General features: G+C 44.4%; 2 protein-coding genes across 8 annotated transcripts in view; one reads left to right on the top strand and one right to left on the bottom strand.

Moving 5' to 3' along the window:
* The window catches only part of ITGA7 (integrin subunit alpha 7), an 89,992-nt gene that overhangs the window by 72,398 nt on the left and 2,209 nt on the right, over positions 1-15,385 (bottom strand). For 4 of the 7 annotated variants that reach the window (XM_081898522.1, XM_081898523.1, XM_081898526.1 and 1 more), the window contains exon 3: positions 4,304-4,380. The exons of 1 other annotated variant lie outside the window; for it this stretch is intronic. In XM_081898522.1, coding sequence (XP_081754648.1) covers positions 4,304-4,380 — 77 coding nt within the window. Of the gene's footprint in view, positions 1-4,303; positions 4,381-11,259; positions 11,486-15,385 lie in introns of those variants that run through there. 2 more of the 7 variants (XM_081898527.1, XM_081898528.1) reach the window with 2 other exon arrangements.
* Positions 3,928-15,165, top strand: BLOC1S1 (biogenesis of lysosomal organelles complex 1 subunit 1). Its single transcript, XM_081899060.1, has 4 exons — positions 3,928-4,089; positions 5,752-5,824; positions 12,857-12,989; positions 14,682-15,165. Exons 1-4 carry the CDS (start codon positions 4,029-4,031, stop codon positions 14,790-14,792), a joined length of 378 nt encoding a protein of 125 aa, XP_081755186.1. The 5' UTR covers positions 3,928-4,028; the 3' UTR covers positions 14,793-15,165.

Raw genomic sequence — 15,385 nt, 5'->3', positions numbered from 1 at the left:
GCACCTACCAGAATGTTAAGTGCTAAATAATCTTATCAACCTGCAGAACTCAGTTGTTCCCTTGGGACTGCAATGTTCAAAGGATTCAAAATTAATTGATAAAGGGGGTTCACTGGCTGGCATTAGCTAAAACAGCCAGTGGGCAGGCATCAAGCTATTGGGGGAATTAACCTATTTATACTCTAGCCTCTGTTATATATTTCTCTAAAGCATCCAATGCTAACTGTTGTTAAAAACTGTCAAAGAGCTGTTAGACAATGCATCATGTGCATGACCGAGACTGAAATTGTATACATTTACAATGAAATAAGTTCCATTAGAGTTCTACTTTTGAGTAGACATGCTTAACAGTGTAAGAAGAATTGAATATCTACTTCATGTCATCAAAAGAGTGACAGGTGCCCCAGCTCCTTTCCCCAGATGTTCCTCCTTTTAATATAAATGTTATATGACTTGATATAAATTGTAACACTAGTCCAGATGTCAAAGGTAATAATACATTAACATAGGGCCTTTCCTTAGTCCAGGTACAAGAGTACAACCCTGTCCCTGCACTTTTTTTATTACATAAAATAGGTATTCTATTCTTCTGTAAGAGTGCAATCCTATGAAGACTTATCTTGGTGTAAGCTCCACTTACTTGTGAGTAAATCCCACCAACCACTGACATGCGGCCTCCCTCAGAAGGCTGCCCAGAAGAGAATGTGGCTCTCAGACTGAAAAGGGTTCCCTGCCCTGAGGATGAATTAAAATAGGGTTTGGGGAAGATAATCTAATGGCACCTGAATGCAGTGGGAAAGTAGTTAGAGGAGACAGCTGATGATGTGGAAAGAAATAAGAAAAATGGCAGGGGAAATGATAACAAACTCGATTAACGTTAGAATCACAGAGGTATGTTGAACAGTTAGATGAAGATGTCAAGATGGCCATCTCCTCAGTAAAGTATATGCATATGCAAGTAAACCCAAGTGCAGTTCATGAAAATTTCCTCAAGATTCTCATACAGAATCTATAGCTGGGTACTACCGTATTTTTTGCCCCATAGGACGCACTGGCCCTTAGGACGCACTTATTTGGGGGGGGAATAAAGGGGGGAAATTATTCCCCCCCCCCCCGAGCCCCAAAGAGCAAAGAAGCCATGACAGGGAGCGGGATGGATCCCGCTGGCTGTCCTGGCTTCGTTTTTAGCCTCGGGGCTGGGGGTCCGGGAGCGAAGGCGAGGTTGCGCAACCTCGCCATCGCTCTCGGAGCTTGCGGGGCTGGGGGCGGGGGAAGCCCGAGCTTCCCCCGACCCCAGCCCCCGGAACGGGTCAGAGCTTCGCCATCGCTCCCGGAGCTTGCCGGGCTGGGAGGATAGCTTCCTGAAGCCTGGAGTGCGAGAGGGGTCGGTGCGCACCGATGCCTCTCGCTCTCCAGGCTTCAGCGAAAGCCTGCATTCACCCCATAGGACGCACACATATTTCCCCTTCATTTTTGGAGGGGAAAAAGTGCGTCCTATAGGGCGAAAAATACAGTATATCACAGCCACATAGATCTCAATGTACCATATCCAATTGCCCAGCCTTTATTCTTGGGACTTCTTTGTTCTTTTTATCTTTTTCCTGTTGTTCTTCCCCACCTTGTCCATTACAAATGGCAGTGTCCTCGATCCAGCCCCAAAGCATTATTATTTTTAATCCAGCTCTAACTCTGATTCACACACTAATCAATCCTGTGAGATCAGATGCTGTGTCAGAGTTTGCTGACTCACCCTCCCTCTACAGTTATCGATGACAGGGCACTGCCAACAACCCTTCATTACGATAATGTTCCTTGGTTCTCTTAGAAATAGCGGCTAAGTTCATCCCTGTACCATAGCCAGCTCCTTACCGATTGCTCATTTTAGATCATCATCTTTCCAGCCCATCACAAGGTAAAAAGCAAAACATATTCTTTTTTCTTATGGTCTCTCCTAAGTGCAGGCTTAATATGCATGGGAGAGAACATGTAAAAGCAGAATAACCTGGGATAGGTTTCTTTCATATGCATGCCATATTTCCATTTTGAAGCTACTGTCCATATTCAACAAAACAGGACTCTATGTTCTATGAATGGCCAGATAAATTTTAATTTATACATCAAAATGGCAACTATCTGAAGAAAAGGAGAACTGAAATAAAAGACTTACATTCCCAGGACATAGCTTGGATTGACGAGGATGCTGCAGCACTGGCAATGAAAGGAGCCTTTGTAAGACTCTCAAAAATAACTTTGTAGAAGTTACTACACGTCTCACTATTCCAGTATGCTATTCTTTAAATATGCTTTTACACTGTTTAACAGAAGTCAAATATCTAACCGACCAAGGGATCTAGAGGCATTTTACATTAGCAAAAACTGGAGACTCGCATTCAAAGAATCACTGTGGACATAGGAAAACTGTACTTACATTATAAAAATAAGCATATATAAATTGTTGTGAGCAAAAAGTATCTCATTTGTGTTCATGAAAATATGTAGTAATCCTCCAGTATGAAAGGGAATAGGGAAAATATATGCAGAAACATGTGGAGATTCTTGCGACAAAGTAAGCATGGAATGCATAAATGAATCACACAGCCCTATGTTAAAGTTGAACCCTGCTGTTTACTTTGCTGAAATAGTCTTCAGGATGTTTTTTTATGCAGGCAGGGAGTCCAGAAGGAATAAGAATGCTAGAGCACCAGCTTTGTGGTGGAATGGTGGATGATCATAGAATTGTAGAGCGAGAAGGGATCCCAGGGGCCATCTAGTCCAACCTCCTGCAATGCGGGGATCTCTGCCAAAGCATCCATGACAGATGGCCATGACGGGGAAAAGGCAGTGGCTAAGTGAGTTGTAGAACAGCAGGCCAGGGCTAGGACAGGCCCCTGCCTGAAATTCCAAAATGCTATTACCAGCCAGTGTAGACAATACAGTGGTACCTTGGTTCTCGAACTTAATCTATTCCGGAAGTCCGTTCGTCTTCAGAAACTGTTAAAAAACCAAGGCATTGCTTCTGATTGGCTGCAGGAGCTTCCTGCACTCAAGCAGAAGCTGCGTCGGATGTTCAGCTTCCAAAAAACGTTCGAAAACCAGAACACTTAGTTCCAGGTTTTCAGTGTTTGAGAGCCAATTTGTTCGACAACTAAGCTGTTTGAGAACCAAGGTACCACTGTACTAAACTAGGTGGCCTCAATGGTCTGATTCAGCATGATGATGATGATTAATATCCTGCCCATCTGGCTGGGTTTCCTCCAGCAATTCTGGGCGGCTTACAACATATATATAAGACATCTCCCAGTGTTTCTATGATAAAATGGGATACAGCCATGGAGATGTTCAGAGTGTTGTTTTCGGAGTAACTCGACCAACTTACCAGAGCTGTGTGACAGGCAGAAATTTGACAGGTGAAGCACCTCACCCACCCCACCTGCTTTCCCTTTTTTATATACAGTATACCGTAATTTTTCCCCCCTGTTTTACACTTTAGAATATGCATTTAAACCACCTTAAAATGTCAAGGGCTTCCCTTCTCTTTCCACGGTTCATTTTGCGTATCATAAATCCCTGCACAGTTTACCTAAACCAAACCATTCAGTATTCCATTATTGCACCCAACAACAAAACTTGTTTACACTGCTGAATTTCTCTTATAATGCTGCCAACGTTTTCAAGTGTACACAATTTGTCACCCCGCCCACTTTTCCAATTTCAGCTGCATCTGAATTAGACCTCACTGTATACAAGTTGTACAAGTGACAATGAAGCATTTCAATTCAATCTGTTGTACCTCTGCCTATATTAAAAACGCAAAACTTCAAAGGGCGTGGCGAGATGGCGGGAGGGAGATGGTAACTCTATCTCGCAGGGTTATTTATACCTATTTTCGAAATCTTGCTCTCCAGTGACGGGAAGGGGGGGCGGAGAGAGAGAGCGGGCGCTTGGCGAGTCATGTGACGACGGCTGGAGTCATATGACGAGGAAGAGGAGCGAAGAGGACTCTCTCCCCGTGTGGCTTCTCCGCAGCCATGCTCTCCCGCTTGCTGAGGGAGCACCAGGCGAAGCAGGGCGAGAGGAAAGAGCTGCAAGGTGAGCGCGGCCTAGCGCCCCTTCCGAAGCCTCGGCTGCTTCGGACGCAAAACCAAAACACCGTGGGGCCCCGGGCGCGCGGGCCTTGCTCCGAGCGTCGCCTTGGCAACCGCCCACCGCCAATGAAAACGCCCTTGCGGCAGCGGTGGGTTGTCGCTATTGGTCCAGAGGGCTGTCATTGGGGAGAAAAGGGGAGGGGAGGAGGAGTGCGTACCTGCCGGCCGTCAGGAGCCAAACGAACGGGAGTTTCCGGCGCCTCTGCTTTACTCTCTTGTGTACGTTTGAGCTCAGCTGTGAATAGGAATGTTACGCACTTTACCTACGGCATTTCGGGCCCTCCGGGTTCCCATACCCCCCAACATTTCTCCGATGTAATAGCGACTTTCTATATTATTATTATTATTATTATTATTATTATTATTTACTTTTGATGCCCCCGCCACTCTAGGGCGGGGGCATCAACATATATTAAAACATAATAAAACATTAAACTCCCCCTTCAAATGGCTCAGGGTTCAGATAACGTCATACCCTCCAACATTTATCTGATGTAATAGGGACGTTCAATGATGATGATTATTTACTATTTATGCCCCACCCATTTGACTGGGTTGCCCCAGCCATTCTGGGCAGCTTCCAGCATATATTAAAACCTAATAAAACATTAAAGGCTTCCCCTTCAAATGGCTCAGGGTTCAGATAACTCCATACTCTCCCAGCATTTCCCCCTTGAAAATAAGAATGTCCTAAGGGAAAGCGGGACTTTCTGGGATCAAACCAGAAACAGGGACTGTTGAAAATAGGGACACTTGGAGGGTTTTGGGTTCCCACCGTTTACTTGTAGAAATCGAGGGTTGCATTGAGCGCAGCAACCATGAAAGCCAGGAAATTGGGAGTTGTGGAGCAAGGTTTGGTGGAGAACATGTGGCTTCCTAGATGCTGAGGGAAGCGTTTTGGATTGCCTAAAAAAGTGTTTTTCCACTTGGGCATCTCTTTGTGTTGGCGCTCTGCCACTTTATCTGTTGGGTGGCTTGTTGCTGTTGGACCACAACTTCCATCACCCACTGGCAGCTTAGCTAATGCTCGGGGATGATGGGCGTTGTAGTCCAGCAACAACTGTAGACCAAACCGAGGTTGAAGAGCACTGCCATACTCATTTTTTAAAAAAGCTACTTCTGATTATTCTGCCTCAGTGTCCCCCTTCCAGCATACTGTCAAATTAGTAGGAAGGATATGGATGCACAAATATAAGTTTGTGCACACATTTAAGGCTCGTCCACATTCCTGTGTGTCCTCTGCTTAGAAAGCACAGGCCAGATTGGTTTGCCGCTTGCCACACTCCTTTCCCAGGGAAAATCTGCTCTTAAGCTTTAAATCTGAACAAATTGTTTGCTCCAATTGAGTGCTAAATAGCGAGTTTGGGGCGGGGGCACAGTGGAGATGTTGAAAAGCCCTCAGTGTTTGCTTAGGGGAGAGGAGATGAAAATACCAAACTTGGAAGAAAAGGCAGCAGCACATGCATGTTTGACGCATTATGAGGACAAGTTGCATGAAGTAAACAAAGAGTGCTAGCGTTGATGCATCTTCAATTTGTGCCCCTTCCACAAAACTTATAAACATTTTGAGATGACAAAATGGCCTCTGCTTGCCCCCTCTCTCTAGAACGGCGGAGGCGAGAGGCCATCGCTGCAGCCACTTGCTTAACTGAAGCCCTGGTTGACCACTTGAACGTTGGGTAAGCAGTACTGAGTAATGATGGCTCCATACAAATCTTTGGTTAATAGTACCACATACTACTACCCATTTCCACGTGTGAGCTGTTTCCAACCTTTAGTCTGCTAAATTGCTCCCTAACAAAGAAATGTCAACTGAGAACCTGCATAGTAGTGGGGGACAGTCATGACTCAGTAGACGTTCCATCTGGTGCAGAATGCAGCAGCTGGACTGCGAACAGCGATAAATGGCTCAGGGCTTGTGATACCTTCGCTAAAACATCTGTACTGACTATTCGTATCCTACCTGGTCACGTTCAAGGTTCTTGTGTTTTTATGCAAAGCCCTGAAAAACGTGGGTCCAGGATACCTTAAGGATCTCCTGAGCCCAGCTCAATTGCAGATGGTGGCGCACTTTCTATTAAATTCATATCTTTCAAAAAAGAATGACGCAGGCTCCATTCATAGGCTATTAGTTTCCCTTCCATGTTGAACACCTAACTGGCCTGCCCTAGGAGTTGGGCATTTCATGTTGCCAGCCCCATATTGTGGAACAATCCTCCAGCCCAGATTCTAGCTAGCATCCTCGCTTTTTTACTTTCAGGCATCTCTTGAAGACTTTTTAATGCTGGCAGACCATGTCTTGTGGCAGTGAATTTCATAGTTTAACTAGATGTCATGTGAAGAACTACTCCCTTTGATCTATTCTGAAACCCCCCATCACTCAACTTCATCAAATGACTCCTGGTTCTAGTATTACAAGGCAGGAAGAAAACCTCTATTTGCTCTCCACAGCATGAATAATTGCATAAAACTCTCACATCCCTCCATAGTCACCTTTCCCCACTCCTAAAGAGGCCCCAAACATTTTATCCTTTCCTTTGTAGGGAAGTTGCTGCAGTCCTCAGGTCCCTTTGGTTGCCATTTTTTGTACTTTTTCAGTTCTATAATATCCTTTTTGAGTACCGCAGCTAGATCTGTACACAACATTCCAAGTGTGGTTGCATCATAAAATTGTATAATGGCGTTTTGATATTGCCAGTTTTATTTTTCCTTTCATAATGATCCCAACATCATCTTGGTACACTTCTTTAAGTTGCTTAGAGCTGAATATTGAAGACCGGGCTAGAGAGTTCCTGTGTCTGCTGAAGTAGCTTTCCAGTTCCTTTTATTTTTGCCTTAGCCAAGACCTCCATATTGCTCAGCAAAGCAATTTGCCTTAGCCTGAGAAAGTTTGATATGATTGGGAGAATATTAGCTTTACAAATTTAAGTTTCTAGCCTGTGGAGTTTACTGTAAATGTTTTGGAAGAGTGACTTAAGATCCACAATGCAGAAGGAATAATTGCCAGGAATAATGGCTGAAAAACACCCTAAGGCAAGAGCTTTTTACGTCAGCAAAGTATAACATGCTAATTAGAAGGGCATTCTTTCTTAATTTTGGTCAGCTAAGCTCTTTGTGGTCCATGTTGCATTTTAAAGTTGTTCTCCCCTATTAAATTAAACAATATTCATAAACAGTGGACAGAAGGGCCACTAACCCTATGCCTTATCCAAGCTGCAGACCTGCCTCTCACTGCCATGAAAAGTGGAAGTTGCTGCATTTCTATAGCATGACCTATTATCGCCTTGACAAGTGGTGTCCAGTCTCTGCTATTGGCGCCATCCAGCTCTGTGGTTAGCTGATGAGAAGTCTCTGCTGCTTCATTCTTCTGGCCCACACTTCCCTAGGGGTTTTTGGCAGCATTGCTAAGTCTGTATTGATTGTTTAGAATGGGAGAGACCACATGGCTACCCTTGCTTTGCTCTTTCCCAAGGATATTGCCACACAGTGTAGATTGGAGGGGAACACAGAAAATAAGGTCTATTAAGAAGTAGTAACGTACGTGTTAAAACAAATCTGAAGTAAGCTTTCAGGCGTCACTACTTCTGCACAGAAAGCATGCCTCCTGTTCACCTTCCTGCTTCTTGCCTGCTATTTTAAAGCAGGGATTACTTCACTGTTCCCAAACACTTGCTGTATTTAGCTGCCCTGGGAGAGTTACTTGGATTCCAGCTGGATGACTTCCAGGGCTGGTGGGATAGTGGGGAAACAACATCTCTGCTTTGACCAGTCAAGCTTCTTGAGTCTGTTACAGTTCAGATGCTAGAAGGCAATGTGAGGTTAAAACCCAACGCTGCCATTTTCATTGTCACTTTGCAAAATGTATGCGGACAAGACCATTTGTTATGGTATCCTGATCTTTTCCCCCTCACAAAGAACCACCTGTGGTCACTCTAGAGATGTTGGTGATGGGACATTTCCCCCCAAGCTTTTGATGGGCTAAGATGATGTTTTTGCAGTTACCGTACTGCCTCTTCCCTTCTATTGGCAACCTTTGCTTGATTTTCAGCTTTGAGGAGTAATTCCCTTCATTATACAGTAATTTTGAAAGCTTGGCCATAATAGGGGCTGCTATTTGTATGTGGGCTTGATAGAATGCAGAATTAAAGGCACCCAGCTTCACGACATGCGTACATAACCTCCTGAGCTGTAATTGCTTGAGTAATCCTTTCTTCGAAATTCAATCTAGGAAATTTCCATTGATATAAAAATATTTTCCATTATTTTCCATACTCAACTACATTGTGTTTATACAGTAAATTGTAGTTTGAAGAAATATAGTTCTCCATGCTCCGTGCTTATTAAAGATGGAATGGTGCATTTCTGTTGTTCTTTTGTCAGTTGCCATGCTAAAAACATTCCTCGCTTGGTAGCTTTTTCAAAACATCTCTTGTTTTAAGGAGGCAAAGGATTTTTCTGCCCTGTATATGTACATGAATCCAGCGCTAACTCAGAAATAGTACCTCGGGTTAAGAACTTTGCTTCAGGATGAGAACAGAAATCGTGCTCTGGCAGCGGGAGGCCCCATTACCTAAAGTGGTGCTTCAGGTTAAGAACAGTTTCGGGTTAAGAACGGACCTCCAGAACGAATTAAGTACTTTAACCCGAAGTACCACTGTACTGTGATGAAAACAGCAAGCTGCTCCCTCCTCTTGTCATTTCTAGCTGCTAAAATACTAAAATGGTCCTCTTTAAAAACATCCCACAATACTAAACCTGTATCAACTCGTCCTTCATTTATAATACATTATATCCTTAATTTTTGGTGGGTACAGGTTTCTTAATTGTCACTCCAGCTTTTCATGTAATGACTTTATTTTCTTCCATCTAAGAAATATTATAATTCCCATCTCTGTGGAAAATATTTTTTTCAAAGAGATATCAGGTGAGAAAAAACTCATAATTGATTAATGTATCTGCATTGGAAAGAAGAGGGGGGGACCTCCAAGCATCCTAGACTGGCCACCTTCTGCTGACCTTTGTTGCTCTTCTGTCAGCATTAGACCAATATTCTTGCTGACCTCATGTCTTCACTTCCTTTCTCCCATCTTTCTGCCTCCCTCACCAGAGCAGACATACTTGGAACTCTCTTTTGAGATGCAAGAACAAGCATAGCTTATTGCATCTCCACATGTATTTCCAACAATAAATATTAGCTTACTTATTTTCAGAAAGCCAGAGCCTCAGTGTGATTGTATCCAGAGTAAAGTGTACTCCTCAAACAGGGATTCTGTTTCAGCCCACCTTTTGACAGCGTTCAACTCCCGATGCTAAAATGCAGCCTGTGGGATTGGCCACTTCTGCAGCAGCAGGAGCATCACACAGGTAGAATTCTGCTCATATAAGCTCTAGATCCAGGCAAATGTGTCCAACCCTGCTGCCCTATCCTGATTGAAGCACGGACACATACAAGAATCTAAATACCCTTTAACTATCACTTAGCTTTCCTTACTGTGTTTATTTAGAGCATTTGTACCCCTCTCTTCAGCCAAAAAGGCTCCCGGAGCAGCTTACATACAACCAATTAAAACAAAGCCAGCCCCTGCTCACAAGCTTACAATCTAATCTTCAAACACTTCCTTCAATTCCCCTAAAAGTATTTAATATAATTAACACACTTTATTACACGCACAAAATATTTCCTCACTATAGAGCTTAGTAACAAGATGCAAATCTTGTTGAATAACAGGAGACTTTTGTAAACGTGTTTGACCAGGTGAGTTAGACTGTTCGCATTTGTAAGTTGAAAATGCGTGCAATGAAGTGTTTGATGACAAGCCTCTCACTAGGACAATACCAACAAACGTTGGTCCCTATTTTCCACAGATTCACTACTTGCACAAGAATCATTGCTGTCCCAAATGCCAGATTTAACCCAGCTCTTCTGCCAAATATGTGTGTCATTGTGACAATTCAACCAAATATATACAGTTGAGTAAGAAAAGAGAAAATATATCCCCTTACAAAATACAAAAAGAATTAGCTCACTGAAGGAACATTTTAAAATGATTTAACAAGCACTATTAAAAGACTTCATTAATTGCCTAAGTTCATTAAAGACAGGAACTTAGTGGATTACAACAGTTCATTGAAGGCTAGGGAAGTATTCTCAAAAGAATACCTCAGATTAAGTAGCAGAATCTCAAATAAACGCCTATTTGATTAAAGAAGGGACTGGATCAGAACGCAGTAAATAATTCATTAAAAACTACTGAAACTTAATTGACCCACTTCATTAGGCAGGAATAAATGAGAACAACATTTCATGAAGGGATGTTAAAGACTTACTTGGAGAATGGCGTAGATGAAATTCCTGTCAAACACTAAATGCATTAATAGGGATATATATAATTCATATAAGCCAATTTAGGTTTACATGAACAAATAGTGCATCATTCAGGAACCTGTTCCATCCAACTAAGGCAGGTGTGGGGGACATTTTTGGTTCCATAGGCCAGATCCTTATTAGGATCAGCCTCATGGGTCCGAACTTGACAGTTGGGCGGGGCTGCCCAGCTGTCAGTCACATGACACTATTATTGACAGTCACATGATTGACAACCGGGTTATCCTGCCCATCTGTCAAAATCCCTCGCGTGGGATTCCCAAGCACCCGACAGCCACTGACCATAGAGCTGGCGAAGTGCTTCCTTCTCTCCCCTGGGAAAGACAGTACAGTAATAGCCCAGCACCTGGCATCGTAAACAGCATACGGGTGGATGAGTCAAAACCGGCAGCCAAAAGTTTCCGTGAGCGTTTCTCCTATTCTTTCAAGCTTCCTTTGCCTTTATAGCAAGTGTTCTTTGCTGTCTTATGTAGTCAGTTTACTTATTAAGCTAGTCAGGGTATAAAACCGTTTCAACTGCTTCACTTGGATATCTCAAGTTACCTCGTTAAAGTTGTCATAAAACAGTATGTAATCAGGATGGGCAAACTTGCCCTCTCAGTTTCCGTTCCAAGGGTGATATTTATATGGCAGAAGAGAGCTCCAACAGCTATTCCAGCTCCCCAAAGGTGGGCTTACTTGTCTGCCTTCCCACAGTGACATGGCGCTCCACTTTCTTTTACCTCTTACCAAGCAAGAGACATTCATTTTCAAGACAGGTGCTGGCTGGACACAGCGACTTGCATCTTGCTGGTCCTGTGGAGCAAGGTCCTCCCGTTAACTACAATGCACCCTGTGTATGAATTTTGGAGAACACAAAATCAAATTGACATTGATAAAACCAAATAGAGGACTGTACTTGTGACTTATGACAAACCTAGACAGCATCTTAAAAAGCAGAGACATCACCTTGCCAACAAAGGTCCGTATAGTTAAACATATGGTTTTCCCAGTAGTGATGTATGGAAGTGAGAGCTGGACCATAAAGAAGGCTGATCGCTGAAGAATTGATGCTTTTGAATTATGGTGCTGGAGGAGACTCTTGAGAGTCCCATGGACTGCAAGAAGATCAAACCTCTCCATTCTGAAGGAAATCAGCCCTGAGTGCTCACTGGAAGGACAGATCCTGAAGCTGAGGCTCCAATACTTTGGCTACCTCATGAGAAGAGACGACTCCCTGGAAAAGACCCTGATGTTGGGAAAGATGGAGGGCACAAGGAGAAGAGGACGACAGAGGACGAGATGGTTGGACAGTGTTCTCGAAGCTACCAGCATGAGTTTGACCAAACTGCGGGAGGCAGTGGAAGACAGGGGTGCCTGGCGTGCTGTGGTTCATGGGGTCACAAAGAGTCGGACACGACTAAACAACAATAACAACTTGTGACTTCCCGATCCCATGCCTGTCGCTTATGGCAAAAACGACTTCTGCTGCTCCAACAGAGGCTTGGGTTTTATGCCCACTTTTGGCAAGAAATCAATTTCTCTTGGCTTGTAACTGAAACAGGGCAGGATGAGGGGTGTTGGCACTCCAGTGTTCTGTTTTTAACTAGATGTATTACTCATCCATCCATTTCCCCACCCCACATATGGCTATTAGAGCACGCAAAATAGTTCAGGTAGTGGCTCATGAGCCAGTAATTTCAAAAAAAAAGTTTGGATGTCAAACTTACAAGTTGCATAGAACCATTCCTCAGGCTGTAAAATCTGTATTGTTTTCTGAAATTGTTCTGGAAGCATGGAAGCTTGCCACCCTGAAACGCACGCAATCGACCCAATTGAATCTGAATTGCTTTAGATCCCGTTATCTCTTCCTATAACAGCAGCGCGGCAACATATCTTGAAACTACCATGGCTCCTGCAGTCTCCCCACTCTGGCCACACCCTTACTGTTTTGTGGGGGTAACTGACCTGCCCTTCCCTGTTACCCACCCTTGTTTGGGTGATTTATTCTTCTCCCTTGGTGAGGAAAATCATCGCCCAGCCCTTCACCTGCCTTCGCCTCGGCCATGATAGGTTCCAGATGTTCCCAGTGCTGCATAATAATTGCCAGATGTTGCTGAGCCGTTAAATCCTCTACAGCTTGGGAACTTACCCAGCTGCAGACTCCCAGCGCCTGCCTCTGCCCCTGGGGTTAGCTCGCTCCGAGCTGGGAAGCCACTCGGAATGGCGAAGAGCCGAGCAGAAAACGCAGCGATGGAGGGATTGGCAAAGAGAAAGATCCTCTGTTTCCCTCCCCTACTTGTCTTAATTAATCGCTGAGCCTCTCTCTCTCCCTCTCCCACTCTAGGGTGGCGCAGGCCTATGTGAACCAAAGGAAGCTCGACCACGAAGTGAAGACATTGCAGATCCAGGCTGCCCAGTTTGCCAAACAGACCGGCCAGTGGATCAGCATGGTGGAAAACTTCAATCAGGCTCTGAAGGTCGGTGGGATAGCTGCTCCTACGGGGGGGGGGGGAGGCACATATCTTGCACAGTAACCTCAAGATTAGCCTAAAAGTTAACAACAGGACTTGATGTGTGATGGGAGGTGAGGATTGGGAATGGGGAAGCATGGCTGGGTTTGCACAGAGAACAAGAGAGAGAAAGGGGCTCGTGGGCAATAAAGGAGAATGGATTGGGGCAGGCTTTGGTGTGTGCCAGAACAATTGAAGTAATAACAAATTAGCCCTTGAGTATTGCGGCTTGCTGAGAAGTCACAGTTTGTCCCTGACATCCGAGGCAATAGGTGATCATAGAATCAGAGTTTGAAGGGACATCTGGTCCAATCCCCTGCAATGCAGGAATCACAAATAAATGGCTCAATTGGTTAGAGTGTGGGGCTGATAATTGCCAAGGCTGCAGGTTCGATCCCCATACAGGACAACTGCGCATTCCTGCATTTCAGGTGCTTTGACTAGATGATCCTTGGGGTCCCTTCCAATTCTATGTTTCTGAAGCCTCCATGACAGGTGACCATCCAGCCTCTGCTTAAAAACCTCCAAGGAAGGAGAGCCCACCACTTTCCAAGGGAGCCCATTCCTCTTGCTGTCAGAAAGTTATTCCTGATTGTCTGAGAGGGATGCCGCAGTGTATTGAGCCTATACCTGCGAGGGAGAACATGAAAGTATGCATGGGGAAGCAGAGAATGAGAAAACACCTGGCTGGAATTAAGGAGGGTGAGACACGTTGGGGAAACCCAAGAGCCTGCATATTCCAATTCACAGCTTTTGTGCCGAAACAATATAGACTCCCTGATTATAGGATTCTAGTGGAGCACACTGTGCGGCTTCCAGTTGTAGGTGCTCCTGACAATAATCAGTTGGAGAGCTCCACCTGCTGGGCATGGGGCTCCCCATGTTATCAACTCGGCAAGAGAGACAAAATAATCAGAATATGTTATCCCCACAAAATTGTATATATGTGTGAAGTTTGTATCTGTACAGTTTTCCACCCTAAATGTTGCATGGAGAAATTTATTTAAAGCTGCCATATATAGCTGTTTAAAAACCCACAATATATACCTGTAGTGTCTTGTGGAATTATTCTCAAAGATAAGAGTAAAACGTTCTGGGACATTAATTGGAAGTATTAGCATGTCTGGTCATGCCTGATCCTAGCAGAGACTGCTAGTATATGTAGTTCTTCTTCTGTACCTTAGCCATTTCATCTATTGAAATAAAGTCACAAGCAATTGAAATTATTGAAAGTTGCTGGTGAAGAATAATTCTTAATACGGTGCTGTCAATTTACATGGCATTTTGCAAAGTAATATAAGCAAGAGAGATGAGTCTCTGTCCCAGTGAGACCACAGTCTTTTTGTCTGTAGTGTAGGAGACAACAAGGATAAACTTGGGCAAATGTGTTAAGCTTGATGGAAAAAGTGAGGGTTTCAAGGAGGAATTTGGAGAAAGAAAAAGGCTGCATAAAGAGGAAGGAACCAAAGGAGGATCGCAGAGAAGTTAGGCCAAATCAGAGAACTCAAAACTGTACAGTGTGCTTTGAACTCACCCGAAATCTCCCTGCCCTAACTGGGTGTCTGGGAGTAAGATTGAGGGCAGGTGGAGAAACAGGGTGTGTGCCATTTGAGACGCAAAGAGATGAGTGTTTTGACCGTGACTTCTTCTTTCCGGCAGGAGATTGGCGACGTGGAAAACTGGGCACGTAGCATTGAGATGGACATGCGGACCATTGCCACGGCCCTAGAGTACGTTTACAAAGGGCAGCTGCAGCCATCCACCTCCTGAAATGGACACTTTCCTCCTTGGACCCCCTTCCCTCGCTCCATGCAGCCAGCAGCATGGGGGCACAAGTAAAGAAATGGCAAATCCCTTGTCTGCCAGCCCTTATTAAATGGTCAGCGGCTGCCTTTTTGCAGCAGCGGGCGAGATCTGCCCTTGCCCAGCCAGCGACTGAAAGGCATGTTGGCCTGTGTGTGTCACTGCTGAATGAGTGGTAGTGGTATCCGGCTCTGGGGAATTAAAAACAAACCAGTATTGATTCAGGAGAAACACAACACACACACAATGAAAGGTGGAGAAGGGGTTGTGCAGACCAGCTTTTACCTCTCGCTGTGACAAAGCTAGAAAGAACGGAATAAAAACGAATGGTTTAAATGCATGTTGAGTGTTGGCATGAATCACTAAAGGGAGCTCAGCGTGTGTCCTGGCTGCATCTGCTGCCCAGGCCCATCTTGGAGAGGAGAAGCAAAGATGGTATCCTGGCTCCCCTTATCCAAACAGGCAACCTTACAGAGACTTGAGTACTTCAATGTAGGTTTGGCTCAGTGCCCAATATGTCTCCCAGCCTGGCCTCCTCATCCTCTTTAGTTTTTAAATCC

This window comes from Podarcis melisellensis (assembly GCF_964234715.1).
Source record: "Podarcis melisellensis genome assembly, chromosome: 2".
Classification (NCBI taxonomy): domain Eukaryota; kingdom Metazoa; phylum Chordata; class Lepidosauria; order Squamata; family Lacertidae; genus Podarcis; species Podarcis melisellensis.
The sequence above is the reverse complement of the archived record's forward strand: the minus strand, read 5'-3'. Positions and strand labels throughout refer to the sequence as shown.

Excerpts from the sequence above, each read along its gene's own strand:
- BLOC1S1 (XM_081899060.1), top strand. The coding sequence starts at position 4,029 with ATGCTCTCCCGCTTGCTGAGGGAGCACCAGGCGAAGCAGGGCGAGAGG. Across the intron at positions 5,825-12,856 it reads GTTGACCACTTGAACGTTGG|GGTGGCGCAGGCCTATGTGA; the intron begins GTAAGCAGTACT and ends CTCCCACTCTAG. Across the intron at positions 12,990-14,681 it reads ACTTCAATCAGGCTCTGAAG|GAGATTGGCGACGTGGAAAA; the intron begins GTCGGTGGGATA and ends TCTTTCCGGCAG.